The 20,007-nt window shown below is 35.3% G+C and overlaps 1 protein-coding gene across 1 annotated transcript in view; it reads right to left on the bottom strand.

The window, feature by feature from the left end:
• LOC141393231 (uncharacterized) overlaps positions 1 to 14,323 on the bottom strand; it is a 44,934-nt gene extending 30,611 nt beyond the window's left edge. Inside the window, exons 1-2 of the mRNA XM_073966198.1 lie at positions 14,037 to 14,323; positions 13,669 to 13,963 (exon numbers count right to left, since the gene is read on the bottom strand). Coding sequence (XP_073822299.1) covers positions 13,669 to 13,963; positions 14,037 to 14,263 — 522 coding nt within the window. The 5' untranslated portion in view covers positions 14,264 to 14,323. The remainder of the gene's footprint in view (positions 1 to 13,668; positions 13,964 to 14,036) is intronic.
• Between the last annotated feature and the right edge of the window lie 5,684 nt (positions 14,324 to 20,007).

The raw sequence follows: 20,007 nt of genomic DNA, 5'->3' as shown, positions 1-20,007 counted from the left end.
TTCGTATTTAGATGCCGATTTCTGTGAAGCTGCGTAGGCTACATTCACATATTAAATAACTCTGAATCGCGAGATCTACAATCCTATATACGATTTTTTGAATAACCAGTTTGCGGAACGAAATAAGAAGAAAAATTAAAGAAAAAAACACTTAAAATCTGACTTCAAAATGTCAGCATCATTTAATGGTAGACGCAGATAAAATTTTGAGAAGTTATACACCAGTGAGATGATTCTTAGTTAGTTGCCTTCTACTTTTACTTTGACGGGAAAATCGTGAAAATTTTGGTTTAATCACAAATCGAGAGAAAACAAAAAACAAGTAAAAAAGTGTCAGTCGGCTTAGCCGACAGAGGTATACCCTCAGCCAATGTGAATTGAAACCTTCATCTACGGACAGATAGAATGTATTTTGCGTCTCTTCAGAATTTTGTGGCCCTTTTTCAACATTTGAACTTGCCGACAAAAATGTGGATTAGGAATTAACACAAATGTTGAACTTTTGTGGGGGAGGTACCCTTAGGGAGGAACGATATGGGCCATTTTAGAAGTTAAACTAAATTTTGACAAAATATTAGGAGATCCAAAGTTTGGACCAAATTGGTTGCCCCATTCAAGTGATATCGTCCTAGCATTTTAGTGACATTTCTTAAATATTGGGGAGAAATACCAAAAGTTGTGGACCGGTATTGCCCATGGAACTAAGTTTGGATATAATATGACGAAGACCAAATGAACAACTCGGTTGAACAGTTCGAGAGTTATCGTGTTCTGCGACCGTCACATATGGTGACATAGGGGTTTTTTACACCTTTCGGGCTGTTTCCCCAAGAAATATGGACTTGCCCCTGAAAAAACTTTTACCGTCGTATTGGAGGTAGCTAATGCAAATCGGTTCAACAAAAATCAAAGTGATTCGAGAGCAGGTCTTAAAGTGCATATATCCGAAATTTTGTGTGAGAGGTACCAGAAGGAGTAGACAAATATAGTCCATATTCGAACCTGATCTATATCTGGTAGATATATTACAATGTGCAAAGTATGGATTACATCGGTCACTCCCTTCAAGAGTAATCGCGCGCAAAATGATTCCGAACATTTTTGAAGTTTTGTGGGGGAGGTACCTGAAGGAGTGGATCGACATTGCCCATCTTCGAATTTAAACTATGTTTAGATAAAATATTACGAAGGCCAAATTTTGGACCGAATCGACAGATCCGTTCGAGAGTTATCTTGAGCTCCAACCAGTACACAAGGTGTCATATGGGCTGTTTTCACCTTTCCGGCAATTTTCTCAGGTAATATGGACTTGCCCCTGATGAAACTTGTATCGTCGTATGGGGGGAAGTGAATACAAGTTGTTGCGACAAAAATCAAAGCGATTCGAGAACAGGTCCTAAACTGAACTTATCCGAAATTTTGTGTGAAAGGTACCCGAAGGAGTGGGCCGATTGAGTCCATATTGGAACCTCATCTAAGTCTGGTAGAAATTTCACGATGTGCAAAGTATGGTCAAAATCTGTTACTCCCTTCAAGAGTTATCGTGCCCACAAATTTTCCGAACATTTTGGAACTTTTGTGGGGGAGGTACCGGAAGGAGTGGACCGATATAGCTCATCTTCGAACTTAAACCAAGTTTGGACAAAATGTTACGAAAGCCAAAATTTGAACCGAATCGGTTCATCCGTTCGAGAGTTATCGTGCGCACCAGCCAGCCAGACAGACAGACGGACAGACAGACAGACAGACAGACGGACGGACATTGCTAAATCAACTCAAAATTGTCTGAAACACATTTCGTCCAAATATACTTGGGGTCTAAAACCATTATTTCGATGAGGCACATTTTGCCCGTATGAAAGTGTATATCACCAATATTTTTGAAAATTTAACATAGCTGAAGCCAAGGTTTACCCTTTTAGAATACGCGACTTGTGGTTCTATACTATACAAATTAAATATTTTTGGATACAATTAAATGTTGTTGGACGTGGCAAAAAATATTGGCCTTAAAAAATGATTTGTGTGGAAGCTGTGGCTATATTTATGTTAAAAAATGGGTAAAAATGGGTTGAAGCCACCATGTCTTTTTTTGTTTTCTCTCGATTTGTGAGTAAACCACACTTCCTTCGATTTTCCTGTCAAAGTAAAAGTAGAAGCAAACTAAATAAGGATCATCTCACTAATGAATTACTTTTCAAAATTTGAACTGTTTCTACCATTAAATGATGCTGACATTTTGAAGCCAGTTTTACAGTGTTTTTTGACATTTTCTTCTAATTTCATTCCGCAAACAGGTTTTACAAAAAATCGTATATAGGATTGTAGAACTCGCGATTCTGAGTTATTTGATATATGTGTCGTGAATGTAGTCTGCACAGCTTCATAGAAATCTGCATCCAAATACGGAAATTTTGTGTGCACATTTTTCTAAAAATCATATTTTTCGGGCCTAATATTTACAATTGTCATTCGATTTCCTCGTTCTTGATTGCACATTTTAGTTTTTTACGTTCCGGATCTAATAAATCATTCCCCGTGAAAATCCATCCACTAAAACGCGAGTTACAAGAAAGTCCAAAGTAAAAATATCACCTAAAATTGTTTTTGGAAATAACGCGTATTTTATCGCGTTTTCTGCGGTTCGTTTCCACTGCAATGAAACAACTAATACAGCATCGTCGTTTTAGCGGAAACAGAGTTTTGAAAACTACATTCATTTTATCCCAAAAAATAGCGTGTGATGCTACATCCACGGTTCTTAATTGACCGCCTTGAAATAGATATACATATATCGATGTAGATTTTCATGGTGGACATTGAAATCGGATGCGCACAAAAATTGTATGCACTTTGCGCAAATTAGCGATATTTTATAGGTATTTTAATGCTAAGATGCAGCTGATGCTACATCTTAGCCTCCAAATTAAATTTCGAAAAATATATACAAATTACAAGATATGGTCTTGCTGTACATGAAAATCACATGCGGACAAAATGATTTTGAAAATTACGCGATTTACACGTATTTTCAAATGCATATAAATACAAATGGGTTATTTGACCTCTATTTCCATTTCAGAAGCTTTGACATATATCCTCATTAACCCAATTAGCTTCCCTAATGGGAAAGCTTTAATATGAATGTCAATAAAGCAAAATCCGTCTATTTTATTGGGAGATTTAAGCAAAAAGAAGGAAGTATTCCTGTAAATTTTTACAATATTTTCTACAACATAATGCATGTGAAAAAAATATTTTTTCAAACAAAAAATTATTTGTTGACCAAAATATGTGCTTGTTTTGGCTATAACATCCAAACTACAACACCAATCTGTATGATAGCAGTCTCATTTGATACGCCGTAAAGTTTGGATCCACAACAATTTTTTATGTAATTATATGACCACTAAATGGGCTTTAATTTTGAAAAAAGTAGACTTATATTCAATAATTTAGCAATTTTATGTACATTCCGCGAATTCTGTGTAACATTTTGCAGGTATTATAAAATCTACTCGCTGAAGTCACTTCGAGAGAACTTTTTTGTAACAATTGTGCTCATTAAAATAATTAGCGTTTTTATAATATTTTCTTTCTTAAAAAGGGAAACAAAAGCGCCATAGTCCGCAACAACCAAAAATTGGCTCGCGACCAGATTCGTACTGGGAATATTTTTCTTAACCTACATATCAAAAATCGTTGATGTAGCGCGAAAAAAAATTATCCTTTTTTTCTGAAATGGAATATGAAATAATTGGCAATATTCCTGATATACCCTTTCTAGCCTAAAGGCTGAGGGTATAATGACACGTTAGCTTCAACCCATTTTTACCCATTATTTAACATAAATGTAGCCACAGCTTCCACGCAAATTAACTTTTAAGGCCAATATTTTTTTCCAAGTGTAAAAACAATTCATTTTATCCGAAAGCATTTAATTTGTATGATATTCAACCACATTTCGCGAGTTATTAAAGGCTAAACCTTGGCTTCAGCTATGTTAATTTTTCAAAAATTTTGCCCATATACCCTTGTTTGCATAAATGCTGAGGGTATAAAAAGTCAGTTGTAGTTACAAAATAAGTTAGCTTAAACCGGTTTCGGTCCCTACAGCGTATATATATGATATACATAATCTGCTTCTTGTTTTTCACCAATACATATACAGATGTTTTAGTATTGATCTGGTCGTCGCTGCTATCGAGTTTGTGGTGTAAAATATTGAACTTCCCATATATATCGTAAAACTAACAACACTTCTTGAAGTCTACAGAAAAAATCGAAACTTTCATTCAATGAGATGCGGTTTGATGTGCAAAGATGATGGGAACCTCTACGCGAGAGCAAGACCGCGTTGGTTATTCCAGCGATCTAACACCAATCGCCCATACATTCGAAGGAAGACACACTTACCAGCTCAACGATATCTGATTGTGCCGAAAGACAGTAGTGCAAATGGTCCTTAGAAGAATGACAGGCATTGCAAGACTCCTTGTTACAAGTTCAAAGCTGTCGTCCAATAAATCAGCAAAGATGTTCCATCAGCTTTCCTCTGAAGGCATTGAAATCCCAAAGCCATGTCAGTCAGGGCTATATACAAGGAAGCTGCACGGTTGAAGGACTATTTGCTAAGCACGCTTTGTCTTTGGAAGTGGAGCATGCACTTTGACGGCAAACAGCTTGAGAGCTTTGAATATCAGACCGTGGCACAGTGCGAAATATGAGCACTTTAGAGGAACTTTGCTAATAACTTTTAAAGGAAAGGGCGTAGATTCCTAAAATTTTGCAAAAATGTATCTTATGTTAGTGGATAGTGTTTGGCTTAAATTGGGCCACATAGGCCCGCGGTTTCCCGTAACGTTCATGTAACGCCGGCTGCCGTTTTTACATTTTACATTAATTTTTCAATCGATTTTGCTGCAAATTGATATATTCAGTTTTCAGCGGATAGAAAACTTATGTACAAAATATTTATACCCTACACCACTATGTGGGGAGGGTATTATAAGTTGGTTTTGGCCAAAAAGTTTGTAACGCATCGAAATAATGGTCGTAGACCCATACTTATATATACCAAAATGAATGTCTCGACGAGCTGAGTCGATCTGGCTATGTGTGTCCGTCCGTCTGTCCGTCTGTCCATCTAAACCTTGTAATCACGCTGCAGGTCGCAATTTTGATCGGATCGTAACGAAATTTTGGATGTTGATGGTGGTCCCGGAGGGGAAGAAGCCTATTGATTTTGGTGATGATCGGATAATTTAGGGGTCGGAATGGGCAAAAAACTTATGTGGATAAAAAGACAACGTTTTTTTCCAAAGCGAATATCTCAGCTTCTATATGGGGTATACCAAAAGCAAAACCTGACAATAAAAGCAGAAAATATCACCTTTCTAATGATGTAAAGTAGGTTCTCGTAGGTGATCAAACAACGAAGATTTTACAATAGTCGCAAATAAAACCCAACTTTTCATTTTTGCGATGTTAATTATAATGACGATTATCACAGCTGTGGTGGGGACTTTCCAAAAGCAAAGCCTGGCTATAAAAGTAGAAGATCCCATCTTTACAATGATGTAAACTAGGTCGGCGTAGGTGACCAAATAACGGAGATTTCGCAATAGTCGGTAATACATCCCATTTTTCCACTTTTTTGGAAATCACGCTACAGGTCGCAATTTTGATCGGATCGTCACGAAATTTTGGGTGTTATTGGGGGTCCCACAGAGGAAAAAACCTTTTGATTTTTGATAATGGTCGGATATTATTCAGGGGTCGGAATGTGACAAACAAAAATATTGGGCAAAAAGGCCAACGTTTTATTTCAAAGTTAATATCTCCCTTCTGTAGGAGGTATATCGAAAGCAAAATTTGGCAAGGAAAGTAGAAAATATCACCTTTACAACGATGTGAAGTAGGTTGTCATAGGTGGTCAAACAGCAGAGATATCGCAATAGTCGGTAATGCATCCCTTTTTCAATTTTTGTGCAATCACACTGCGAAATTTTGATCGGATCCTCACGAATTTTTGGGGATTGATGGGGGTCTAACACAGAAAGAAGTCTATTGATGGTTGGCATACATCCCACTTTTCCATTTTTTATTTGGGTTGTACTGTCGATGCACTTAAATGCGTTTCAAACAAGTAAAAAAGTATCAGTCGGCTTTGCCGACAGAGATATACCCTCAGCCTGTGTATATTGAAACAATTTTTTTCCAAAAACGCATGTATTTAGGGAGTTTTAAAAATTTTGGGCGTTTGAACTGACAAAGATGTTGATTAGGATTTAATATCAAAAGTTTTGAGGAGGAGATACTAAAAAGAATGGATCTCCAGCCACTACATATGGTACCATAGGGGTTTTTTAGAACTTCAGGGATGTTTTCTCAAGAAGGGCAAGTTCATGCCCCTGAAACAACTTTTACCATCGCAATTGAGGCAGCAATGCAAGTTGCTTCAACAAAAATCAAAGTGATTCGAAAGCAGGTCTTAAAGTGAACATGTATCCGAAATTTTGAGTGGGAGGTACCGGATGGAGTGGACAAATATAGTCCATATTTGAACCTAATCTATATCTGGTAGATATATTAGGATGTGTAAAGTATGGACCAATTCCGCCACTCTCTTCAAGAGTTATCGTACGCACAATTTTTCCGAACATTTTCGAACTTTTGTGGGGGAGGTACCTGAAGGAGTGGACCGATATGGCTTATCTTCGAACTTAAACTATGTTTGGACAAAATATTACTAAGGCCAAACTTTGGACCGAATCGGCAGACCTGTTCGAGAGTTATTTTGCCCTCCAACCTCCTCACACGGTGTCATAGGGGTTTTTTGCACCTTTCAGGCTATTTCCTCAGGAAGTATGGACTTGCCCCTGATGAAACTTATACCGTCGTATGGAGGGCAGTGAATACAAGTTGCTAAAGCAAAAATCAAAGCGATTCGAGAGATGTTCCTAACCTGAACTTTTCCAAAATTTTGTGTGGGAGGTACCCGACGGAGTGGACCGATTGAGTCCATATTAAAACCTGATCTAAGTCTGGTACACGCTCCACGATGGGCAAAGTATGGACCAAATCGGTTACACCCTTCAAGAGTTATCGTGCGTACAAAATTTCCGAACATTTTCGAACTTTTGTGGGGGAGGTACCGGAAGGAGTGGACCGATATAGCTCTTCTTCGAACTTAAACTAAGTTTGGACAAAATATTACGAAAGCCAAAATTTGAACCGAATCGGGTCATCCCTTCGAGAGTTATCGTGCGCTCCAGCCAGCCAGACAGACAGACAGACGGACGGACATTGCTCAATCGACTCCAAATTGTCTGAAACACATTTCGTCCAAACATACTTGGGGTCTAAAACCATTATTTCGATGAGGCACATTTTGCCCGTATGAAAGTGTATATACCCTTCATAGCCTAAAGGCTGAGGGTATAAAAAATTGACCTGTGTTAATGTAGACATTCAGAGCAAAGACGCTAAGCTATCCCAATTTTAATATTTTGAATTTTATTAGTCAAAAACCTATGAACAGGGGTAGTGTTGTAGGGTATCACATAGCCGGCCCCGACCCGACTATAGCCTTGGCTCACTTGTTTAACTTTTATGGCAGAGGTACCGATATAACTTAAATTTAATTTGGACAAGTGATATGACATGAAGAAGTAATTCAGATTTCATTGGAAGTTTCTCTCAAAAACAGCATACAAACAAAAATTTTTCAAATATTTTCTTACAAAACTTGTTAATGATGAACATTTTCTGTTCAGAAACTTAAGAAAAGTATAAGTTTTAATTTGAAATCTTCAAACATCATATAATAAGTAGTTACAGCAGCTCAACAAATTTTGTTCGACCAAACCATTTCGGGGGGCCCGGGCCCCCTGTGCCCCCCTGCGTACGTCCCTGACGGAAATGTACGGAACTCACTTTTGAAATATCCACGGAAAATAAAAAAAAAAACTTCAAAAAAGCACTTCATTCGTATTAAAATTGCATGAAAACAATAAGAGTTTTTTTGCATTTTTTTAAACAGTAAAATATCATAATTGTTTTGTAAAATATTAAGAAAAAATTATCATGTCATACTGACTTACCATTTGTCGCCGCCACGCTTTTTTTTAATGAATCCAAATTATATTTCTTAGAAAAAAAAAACAAAAGTGCAAAAGTAAATCGCCAAACTGAGTATGGATCATTTGCAGCGGAGTAATTAGGTAACGAATTCAATAAAAATTTATTTAATTTTATGTACTTCAAAATTCCTTAAAGTTCCACTAAACTTCCCATATTTCGCACTGTGCGTGGTCCTCAAGTATGAATCCAATATTCAATATTATAAAAGCACTGAAATCCCAACCCCATGTTGAAGGACTATTTGCTAAGCATTTTTTATGTGTGGAAGTGGAGTATGCACTTTGGCAAACAACTTGAGAGCTTTGAATATCAGACCGGTATCCTCAAGCATGAATCCAATATCCAATTTTAAAACGCTGTAAACAGGACTACAAGAAATACCTTCTGCAAAAATTTCCAAAAAATCCAAAAACATACCTAAAACTACACTTGAACAAAAACGATTGATTTTTGCGAGGAAGGTACCCTGTTATGACCCATTTTCAAACATTAACTACGTTTGTACAAAATTCAAAGTTTGGGCCAAATCGGTTACTTCGTTTAAGAGATATCGTGCGTTACGAATAGTTTTGAACTTTCGTCGGGAAGGTGCCAGGAGGAGTGGACAGATAAGCACCACCTTCGAACTTTATATAATTTTCGGCGAAATACTATGATATGTAAAGTTTGGAGCAACGCAGTATCGGATTCGAAAGTTGTCGTGCGACCTGCCACTATACAAGATGGATGTATGCGTGTTTTACAGATTTCTAACCATTTTTTCAGGAAGTATGGACTTGCACCTAAAAAAACTAGTACCGTGGTAATAGTGGCGCCGAGTACAATCTGTTGGAGAGAAAAATCGAAACAATTTGAGAGGAAGTCTTAAACAGCACTTTTCGGAAATTTTGTGTGGGAGGTAACAGAAAAGTGAACCGATAGAAATACTAAGATGTACAATGTATGGACCAAATCTGTCAGAGAAAAATGTTAAACTTTTGTTGGGGGAGGTACCCGAGGGAGTGGACGAACTGTATCTAAGTTTGGACAAAATAAGGTCAAATTTTTGACCTAATCGGTTGATCCGTTCGAGAGTTGTCGTGCGCTTCAGCCAGGAAGACGGACGGACATGACCAAATCGACTGCAAATTGTCGTCCAAACATACTCTAAAAATATTAATTATTTCAATGAGGCACATTTCGGCAGTATGAAAGAGAGAGAATTTTATGTTCAAACTGGAATGGCAAATTTTCTTCTCAATTTATTTTAAAATTTTCTTGCATTTTAGACACGCAAATAATGTTTGTTTATTTTATTTATATTTCATCGCAAAAGTTTTTAATTTAAATTTATGCGTTGTTGTTTATTTACCGGCGGAGAAAATAAAATCAAAAAATGCAAAAAAAAAATCTGCAAAGAATAAAGAAACAAAACAGAATTTGCGAATACAGGGGTATGTGCACCCGCTCCTATTCCCCTATACTCCCTCGCCCATCGACTTTAAGAAAACATCGACTTTAAGAAAAATTAAACAAATTAAAAATTGTCTTGGGCTCCGAATAACTTTTTAGTTATACGATGCCAACTAGAAAAGTTTCTCCAAAAAGCCTTAACATCATCTTCGTTTACCACGCCTTTTTTGATGTGCAGTAATAAACGGATTTTTATGAAAATCTGTGAAACTACTCAAGGGCCTAAGAAAATATCACATATAAAATTTGAAGGCTATTCAATTAAAATTGTCCGAGTTATAGCAAAATCGGGGAAAGATATATATGGGGGCTATATCCAAATCTGAACCGATTTTTGTAGAGCTACTCAGGAGCCTAAGAAAATATTACATACTAAATTTGAAGGCTATTCGATCAAAAATTACCGGGTTATAGCAAAATCGGGGAAAGATATATATAAGGGCTATATCCAAATCTGAACCGATATGGACCAAAGTTGAAATTTTTCATTCCCATGCCCTTATAAGTACTTGTGCAAAAATTCATCAACCTAGGTCAACTCCTTCTATTTTTGTACACATTTGTATGGAAGCGGCAAAAGCACCTTCTGGCGACGAAAATCGTTGACCACGCCTTTTTTTGATGTGCAGTAGTAAATTCCATGATTTGTTCGGGCAACAAGGCGCAAGTTTGAGTCGATGTGTGAGAGCTCACATAGCCATGGTGCACAATAATTCTTATCGTTTCTTGTTCAGACAAATTGTGGTGCATCACTCAGAATTAACCGTTCTACAATGCTTCAAACTTTTTTTCACCAACACATACGAGCCTTTTTTGAGCGATTGTCAAATTCTGCTTGATCCAAAGAGAACAAACGTTTTTTATGGACAGGTGTTCATGCAATCTGGAATGTATGCTGAGGAAGAAATGTCAAAGGATGCCTCTATGGCGATTTTGCATTATCAGTTTATCAACGAAAAACGAAGATTGTCCGTTTTTGAGTGAGCGTCGACCAAGATTGAATTCATTAAACCAGGGCCCTATTCCACGAAACAACTTATCAACTTTTCATTTTGCACTTATCAATATTTTTGACAATGCTCAAAGTTAAGTGTTCCACAGAACCATTATTTTTTGATAAGTGATAAGTTGCTAATTATAAAGTGAGTTTGCTTACTTTTCAAAATAATGTAGCTCTTTTTTTGATTTCTGTTCCACAAACGTTATTTCTGCTAAGTGAAAAGTTGTAACGGCAAAGCGTATTTTGCTAAGATTTTGCAAAAAAATTTGCTCTTTCGTTCCACAGAAAACTCTGCATTTTGATTTTGCAGATCAAATTTTGATAAGTTTGCCTTAAATTTGCGAGGTAAACGTTCTCTTTGCCAATGCACATTGTTAAAGCGAGATTTTGTTCGGAAATACTGAAAACACGGTTATGACAAGAAATTGTAAAGATTTTTCCGAACTTCTACCCCCTGAATCAACCATCCTACTTCGAACTCTCACTATCCGAAATTCCACCCTACGAAGAACCCCATTCCGAACTTCCACCCTGCGAACAACCTCACAAATCGATGTTTCTCGATTTTACATTTAGACTAAACTCTATTTGAGAGACTATTTTTATTTATTACTATACCCTCCACCATAATATTTCATTTGTAACTCATCGAAATAATCATTTGCGACCCTATATGGTATATACATATATTTTTGATCAGCGTAAAATTCTAAGTTGATTTAGCCACATCCGTCCGTCTGTTTTAATCACGCTATCTTCCGAACGAGTTGAGATAGGGGGATGAAATGCTGTTCACACGTGTCTTAAGTCAAGTTGGAAGTTGAGCTTTGTTATAGCCCCCATATAGCAGTGCCGTCGATTTCAGCTATTTTAAGGCTTTTAGCTACGTTTTCAGAACGAATTAGTTTTAATATGCTTCCAAAACTTACCGACTTAGGCCCATCTTTTGTTATAGCCCCCGCCTCCACAAAAAATTATGGATATAGGTCTACGTTTTTTTATAGCCTCCATATAGCAGTACCGTCCGATTTCAGCTATTTTAATTCAGTCAATCACCAAGAAACGTCTCCACAAAAAATTATGGATATAGGTCTACGTTTTTTTATAGCCTCCATTTAGCAGTACCGTCCGATTTCAGCAATTTTAAGGTTTTTAGATACATTTCTAGAACGAATTAGTTATAATTTGACAAGTAACTTCTCCACTTTGTGGAGAAAGAAAACTAATTACTCTATGCCGAACATAACGCTTTTTACTTGTTTGATTTCGCTTAATTTTGTTGTATTTTATTTTATTTGTATTTCCCTTAATTTTATTTTAGATTATTTTATTTCACTTAATTTTATTTCAATTTACTTTACTTTATTTCACTTAATTTTATTTTATTTCACTTCATTTTATATTGTTTTATTTTTTATTTTATTTCATTTCATTTTATTTTTTATTTTATTTTACTTCATTTGATTTATTTTGATCTTATTTTAATTTATTTCGTTTAATTATAATTTAATCTTTATTAAAATTATTTTATTTTATTTTTATTTCATATTAATTTATTTTGTTTTATTCTATTTTATTTAATTTTATTTTATTTTATTTTACTTTATTTCATTTTATTTTACTTTATTTCACGTAATTTTATTTTATATTATTTTATTTTAGTTTAGTTTATTCTATTTTATTTTATTTTAATTTATTTTATTTACTTTATTTTATTTTATATTATTTTATTTTATTTTATTTTATTTTATTTTATTTTATTTTATTTTATTTTATTTTATTTTATTTTATTTTGTTTCATTTTATTTCAGTTTAATTTAATTTATTTAATTTAATTTAATTTTATTTTATTTTATTTTATTTTATTTTATTTTATTTTATTTTATTTTATTTTATTTTATTTTATTTTATTTTATTTTATTTTATTTTATTTTATTTTATTTTATTTTATTTTATTTTATTTTATTTTATTTTATTTTATTTTATTTTATTTTATTTTATTTTATTTACTTTTAATAATATCAGTTTCATTTCATTTTTTCGCTCGTCTCAATTTTACATGTCGTATTTATTATTGCCAAGTAAAAAATAATGCAAAGATGATAAAACGTTCTGTGGAACAAATATCATTCACACTTTGCAAGAGAGCTGAGAGACTTACCAATATGGCGGCAAGTCTTGAGCAAGAGAGCACAACAACTGTGCTAAAAGACAAATTTGCTAAGTGCAAGGGAAATTGAAAAGTAAATTTGTGGAACAAAAAAAGGTTATCACTTTTCAAAATAACTACTTTTTGATAAATGCAAAATGAAAAGCGATAAGTTGTTTCGAGGAATAGGGCCCAGTTTTTCACAGTCCTATAGGATGGTGCTTCATCGCCACACAAAAATGCAATTTCCGCGTCGATAAATGTTCGCAAGTAAGTCGTTATTTACATTAGGCAATTTTCCTTGCGGCAATTGTCAGTTTGAAGGTGATATGGTAACCCTTTGCCTCTCAACACCCTCTCTCACCAACAAACTGACAATTGCCGCAATGAAAATTGCCTAATGTAAATATGAACTAAATTCCATTTTTTTTTGTTTTTGGGCAAATTGATTTTTTCAAGTCACCGTGAACAACTGAACACATGGTCGTACGTCAAACCGTGATGAGTACTTTTAGGCTAAAAACATCAAACTTTCCAAAGGAAATGTCAAGAAACTTATCTAATAGTCCTCGAGTTTAATAAAAAAAAAATTAAAAAAATTAAAATTGTCCTTTGACTCCGAATATTTTTTTAGTTGTGCTCTGTGGGAATATTTTGGCTGGATTATAGGTGGAGGTGGACCATTCGAGCTAACTCCCATAACTCCACCTCAAGAATTACACTAAGTCCCAATTTACATTGGGCGAGTTTACTTGCGGCAATTGTCATTTTGTAGGAGAGAGAGGTGAGGCATATGGTAACCCTTTGCCTCTCAGCACCCTCTCTCACCGACAAACTGACAATTGCCGCAAGTAAACTCGCCCAATGTAAATTGGGACTAACCCTTTCATTGGTTGGTTATACACAAATACAATTAACATACCTTATATTTCGACAAATGATAGGCGGCAGCATAATGTAATGTCAAGATTTGTTGTTCCTCAAAGTTATAACAAACACCAGCTAAATATTCATATGTGGTGTCCACAGGTCTGGCCAAGAGATATGATGCCATTGGCATGGGACACCAACGAAATTGTGTTAGAGATTCATACAGATTCCATTTTATTCTATCACACACAACCTGTATATCATAACTCATTTGATAGCCATTCACATAAATGTAGTTTCCGATACATTTTAAGTCAACACTACGTTTGCCTTCGACTTGAGATGGACTGAAAGTTAAAATTTTTTAATTTAACAGAATTCTGTATTACATTTAAATACAAAGGTTGCTTGAATACCTACCTTAGAATACGTGTTTCACAATCTGCGGTTATAACTTCATTTTCCTGAAGGCTATAAATAGTATCTTCTTCTGTACGAATAAAGCCTTTACGACTACCGATAAATTTATATAATTTCGGTCTTACTGACTCATCCTGAGATAAGATAATAGAGCAATAACCCGAGACATGTACTATCGCATAGCAACACCACAGGACGGTTATTAGTAAAACTACTTTGAAGTCCATTTATTTTTCAATCAAATTAACTACAACTTGTCAGCTCGAAAATGAATAAAGAAATGATTTGCTGTGGATGGTGTACACTATAATTTATTTGAAATTTCAAGAGTGAATGCACCAAGACATAACACAAAGGCATAAAGTAAATACATACATATGTTATCCCATTATGAGGCGGTAGAAAAAAATGAATGAAAAAATTGATGAAACTTGCTGAAACTCGTAGCAGTTGGGGCAAAAGAAAAAGAAAACAAACATTCCATAAGAAAAATAATTCATTTTACCAATGGATGGCTACATACAAAAAATGCATTCCATCATTATTTTGTGACTTTAAAAGGTTAAGGAATTCTTAAACAAAAAAAAAACTTATAAACATTAATTCATTCTTATATTTCAAAAGCGGTAAGCTGATCCATGCACAAATTTTGTTTTTTTCGTTGGCATTTTATTACCCTGAGTTCAATAATTTCTTCAGGGACGTAGAGATAGGAAAGAGAGTTTCTGCTCTGCATATCTAAAACGCAACAAGAGAACATCAAATATTAGCACGGTTGAAGATACTCCAGCTTCATTTCAATTTGAATATAAAGCCACCTAGGCAAAATGAGTTCACTAAAGAAACGAATTTGTTGACAGCCTGTGCTAATAAACTACGAGCCGAACTATTAAAAACCAGTGGCGATAAGGAGTGAGATAAGGATGAGCAGACAATTTTTATAGGTACTTAGATTAGGTTAAATTACGCATAGCTTTCATAATTGATACCTTGGACACTTAAAGAAAGAGTGTTGAAAAATACTGTATATCAAATAGATATTGTGAAAAGAGAGAAGATATTAGCAAGTAAAAACCAGCAAGAAAAGGATCAAAGTCGGGCGGGGCCGACTATAAAATACCCTACACCACTGTGAATATGTAAAATATATATGGGACCTAAATCCAAATCAGAACAGATTTCGATATAATTTTTCACATTTATTTGTAGACCAAATTCCGTCACAAATTTCCAAATTTCATCAAAATCGGGCATACATATATAGCGTGTTTCGTGCATCAAATACCACAAATCTGCCTAAAATATATATGAGAGTTATATCCAAATCTGAACCGATTTCGATATAATTTGGCACACTTATTTCTAGGCCAAATCCCGGCAAACATTCCAAATTTTATTGAAATCGGTCTTATATAACGGGTTTCGTGCATCAAATACCTAAAATCGGCCGAGAATATATATGGGAGCTATATCCAAATTTGAACCGATTTCTATTTAATACGGCACACTTATTTCTAAACTAAATACCATCGCAAATTCCAAATTTAATTGAAATCGGTCATTTATAGCGTGTTTCGTGCACCAAATGCCTTAAATCGGGCGAAAATATATATGGGGGCTATATCCAAATCTGAATCGTTTTCTATATAATTTGGCACACTTATTTCTAGACTAAATTCCTTCGCACATTCCAAATTTAATTGAAATCGGACATATATATAGCGTGTTTCGTGCACCAAATGCCTTAAATCGGGCGAAAATATATATGGGGGTTATATCCAAATCTGAACCGATTTCTATACAATTTGGCACATTTATTTCTAGACTAAATTCCGTCGCATATTCCAAATTTCATTGTAATCGGACATATATAGCGCGTTTCGTGCATCAAATACCTAAAATCGGCCGAGAATAGATAGCTCCTATATCTATAGCCAAATTTTAACCGATTTCTATATAATTTGGCGCACTTATTTCTAGACTAAATACCGTCGCACATTCTAAATTTAACTGAAATCGGACATATATAGCGTGTTTCGTGCACCGAATTCCTTAAATCGGGCGAAAATATATATGGGGGATATATCCAAATCTGAACCGATTTCTATATAATTGGGCACACTTATTTCTAGACTAAATTCCGTCTCACACTCCAAATTTCATTGAAATTGGACATACATAGCGTGTTTCGTGCAACAATTTCCTTAAATCGGGCGAAGTGTAAATAAGGGGGCTATATCCAAATCTGAACCGATTTTTACCAAAATAAATAGCGTTCGTCCTTTGGCCAAAAAAAACTATCTTCCCCTATTTTCACGCGAATCGGACAATAAATGCGACCTGTACTTTGTTTACAAAAATACATTGACAGACGGTCAGACGGACGGACATGCGTAAATCGACTCAGAAAGTGATTCTATGTACGAGGGCGGTTCGGAAACTTCTTAGCCTATCAATGCAAGAGAATAGTTAGTTTTTCAAAAATATTTTTATTTTTCAATATAATCTTCTGAAACTTCAATACACTTAGTCCAACGCTTTTCTAGCAATTCTATCCCTTGATTAAAATTGTTTTCCTCAAGGTCTTCAAAATAGTGGTTTACAGCTGTAATTGCATCTTCATTTGAGGTAAAACGCTTGCCAGCAAGGATTTTTTTTAGATTTGGGAACAAGTAAAAGTCACTGGGAGCTAAATCAGGAGAATAAGGTGGGTGGTCAAACAACTCGTACTTTAATTCGTTGATTTTAGCCATTGTTAAAACACTCTTGTGTTGTAAGCCAGGAATTTGTACATTTAATTGATCCAAAAGGTTGCAATAGTACTCTGAATTTATTGTTTTACCCTTTTGCAGATAGTCAATCAATAAAATACCTTTGAAGTCCCAAAAAACCGTTGCCATAACCTTACCAGCCGATTAAATTGTTTTTGCCTTCTTTGGGGCACTTCCTCCAGCTTCAGTCCATTGTTTGGATTGTTCTTTTGTCTCTGGAGTATAGTGGCGGATCCATTTCTCATCAACAATTATGAAACGATGCTTAAAATCCATTTTATTTCGGCTAAAACGATCCAAACAAGCTTGAGAAATGTTCGGCACCCATCTTGCAGAAAGCTTTTTCATCTGTAATTCTTCATGCAAAATTAAATGGACTCGATCATTTGAGATGCCCATGATATTAGCAATTTCACGCACTTTTATTCGTCGATCATTTAATACCATATCATGCACTTTGGCTACAATTTCTGTTGTTGTTGCTGTTTTTGGACGCCCACTACGTGGTTCATCTTCAATGCTTGTACGACCACGTTTAAATTCAGCAACCCAATTTAACACATTCACCATATCATTATGAATTTCTTGTCCCGATAAACCTTTTTTATGTAAATATTTAATGACAGCACGCATTTCTAATTTTTCCATTGCAAAAAAATTGCGGATGCGTCTTTTTTGAACACCTGTTTCTATATGAAGGAGTTTCCAGATCGAAACAAAATTTAACATGTGTTCATAACAGAGATAGAAGTTTCCAAAACACTTCACTGTTTTCTGTATATACCGCGCTTTTTGTGCTAGGCTAAGAAGTTTCCGAACTGCCCTCGTATATCCCTAAAAGAAACTATGGGTCTATCTCGTTTCCTTTTGCATGTTACAAACTAATTCACAAAGACATAATACACCACAAGGTGGTGTAGGGTATAAAAAGACGGCAATAAGTTCGGCCACGCCTAAATTAGTTTTCTTTAGTTTATTCTCTACATTAAGGCTTATTTTTATACCCTCAGCATTTATGCAAAAGAGGGTATATACACTTTCATACGGGCAAAATGTGCCTCATCGAAATAATGGTTTTAGACCCCAAGTATGTTTGGACGAAATCCGTTTCAGACAATTTGGAGTTGATTTAGCCATGTCCGTCGGTTTGTCTGGCTGGAGCGCACGATTCGGTCCAAAATGTGGCTTTCGTAATATTTTGCCCAAACTAAGTTTAAGTTCGAAGATGGGTTATATCGGACCACCCCTTCCGGTATCTCACCCACAAAAGTTCAAAAATGTTCGGAAAATTTGTGCGCACTTTGGAGATCGTAAAGTTTCTACCAGACATAGATAAGGTTTCAATACGGAATCAATAGGTCCACTCCTTCGGGTACCTCTCACACAAAATTGCTGAATAGTTCAGTTTAGGACCAGCTCTTACATCGCTTTAATTTTTGCTGTAACAACTTGTACTCACTGCCCTCCATACGACGGTAAAAGTTTCATCAGAGGCAAGTCCATTCTTCCTGAGAAAATAGCCCGAAAGGTGCAAAAAACTCCTATGACACCGTGTGTAGAGCGCCAGTTAACTCTCGAACGAATCTGCCGAAACTTACTTTAATTCCGAAAATGAAGAATATCGGTCCACTCCTTCTGGTACCTCCCCCACAAAAGTTCAAAAATGTTCGGAAAAATTGTGCGCACGATAACTCTTGAAGGGAGTGACCGATTTGGTTCACACTTTACACATCCTAATATATCTACCAGATATAGATCAGGCTCGAATATGGACTATATTTGTCCTCTCATTCGGGTACCTCCCATACAAAATTTCAGTTAGGTTCACTTAAAGGCCTGCTCAGGAATCACTTTGATTTTTGTTGATGCAACTTGCTGCCTCAATTACAACGGTAAAAGTTTTTTCAGGGGCAAGTCCATACTTTTTGAGAAAACAGCCTGAAAGATGCAAAAAACCCTATGGAACCATATGTAGTGGTTAGAGAGCACATGGCCTTTGTCATATTTTGTCCAAACTTAGTATCAGTTCGAAGATCAGCAATACCAGTCCACAACTTCCGGTACTTCACCCCAATATTTATAAATATGTCATAAAAATGGTATGCACAATATCTCTTGAATGGTATGCACAATTTGGTCCAAACTTTGGATCTCTTAATATTTTGTCCAAATTTAGTTTAACTAATAAAATGGCCCATATCGATCCTCTCCTTAGGGTACCTACCCCACAAAAATTCAAAGTTTCAATTAACTGAGGGCTGAGGGTATATTTCTGTCGGCAAAGCCGACTGATACTTTCTTACTTGTGCTACATAAGGCTTATTTACACATTTCTGAATTGAGCTTTTATTAAATTACAGCAATCTCGGTTAGAAATATAGACAAAAAAATTCGGAATACCTAAAATTGGCAATACCAGGATATACATATATAGACAGTTTCTTGCAAGTAAGTTTTATATGTTCAGGGAACACAATTCGGAACAAAAATTTGACTAAAATCTTCATCTAAATCGGGTGATATCCTTATATAGGCGCTATACCAAAACCTATACTATCTGATTTTTTGCAAGGGATGTTTTGAACCCCTAGGTAAGACTTACCATGTTCCACTGTTATTTCTATTAACACCTTTAACAAATTAAACTGCATCTATTTTTTTTTCAATAAAATGTTTATATTTAGTTGTTTAACTTTTCACTGTTAGATTAGGTATTAATTACAAAGTGAGCTCAAGATCTGGGGCATGTCAAATTCATTTTAGAGGTGAAAGACCTTGGTGGGTATATTAAGAAGCCCCAAGGTCAGATCCGCCGTGAGTTGAACTTTTAAGTTATGGCTGAAGCATTTTTGCTGGAGACCCTTTAAAGCATCACGTATTAGCGTTATATCTTTGTTCGTTGTTGCTTTAGCTTATTTATGAGATGACATGTCTTCAGTGAAATCAAATGAGGATTACTTTGGTAGAGCATTTTGAACTTCTAACTCGCTCCTTTCAGTATCCTTTTCCTTTGCAAAAAAGCAAAACAAGAAGACATTCAGCTTTGAAATGTTCAGCAAAAATGTAGCTAGGAAATCTTCTTAGGTACGGTTTTCAAAGACTTTAAATCAATATCATCTTGTTTTAGTGGTCCATTTTCACTTTAACCCGAAACATGATCAGTGAACCTTATATCTATTTATTTCAGTATATTAATTTCA

This window comes from Musca autumnalis, unplaced genomic scaffold (assembly GCF_047663935.1).
Source record: "Musca autumnalis isolate F117 unplaced genomic scaffold, ASM4766393v1 scaffold_2, whole genome shotgun sequence".
NCBI classification, from domain to species: Eukaryota; Metazoa; Arthropoda; class Insecta; order Diptera; family Muscidae; genus Musca; species Musca autumnalis.
This window is presented reverse-complemented; position numbering and strand designations above follow the sequence as displayed.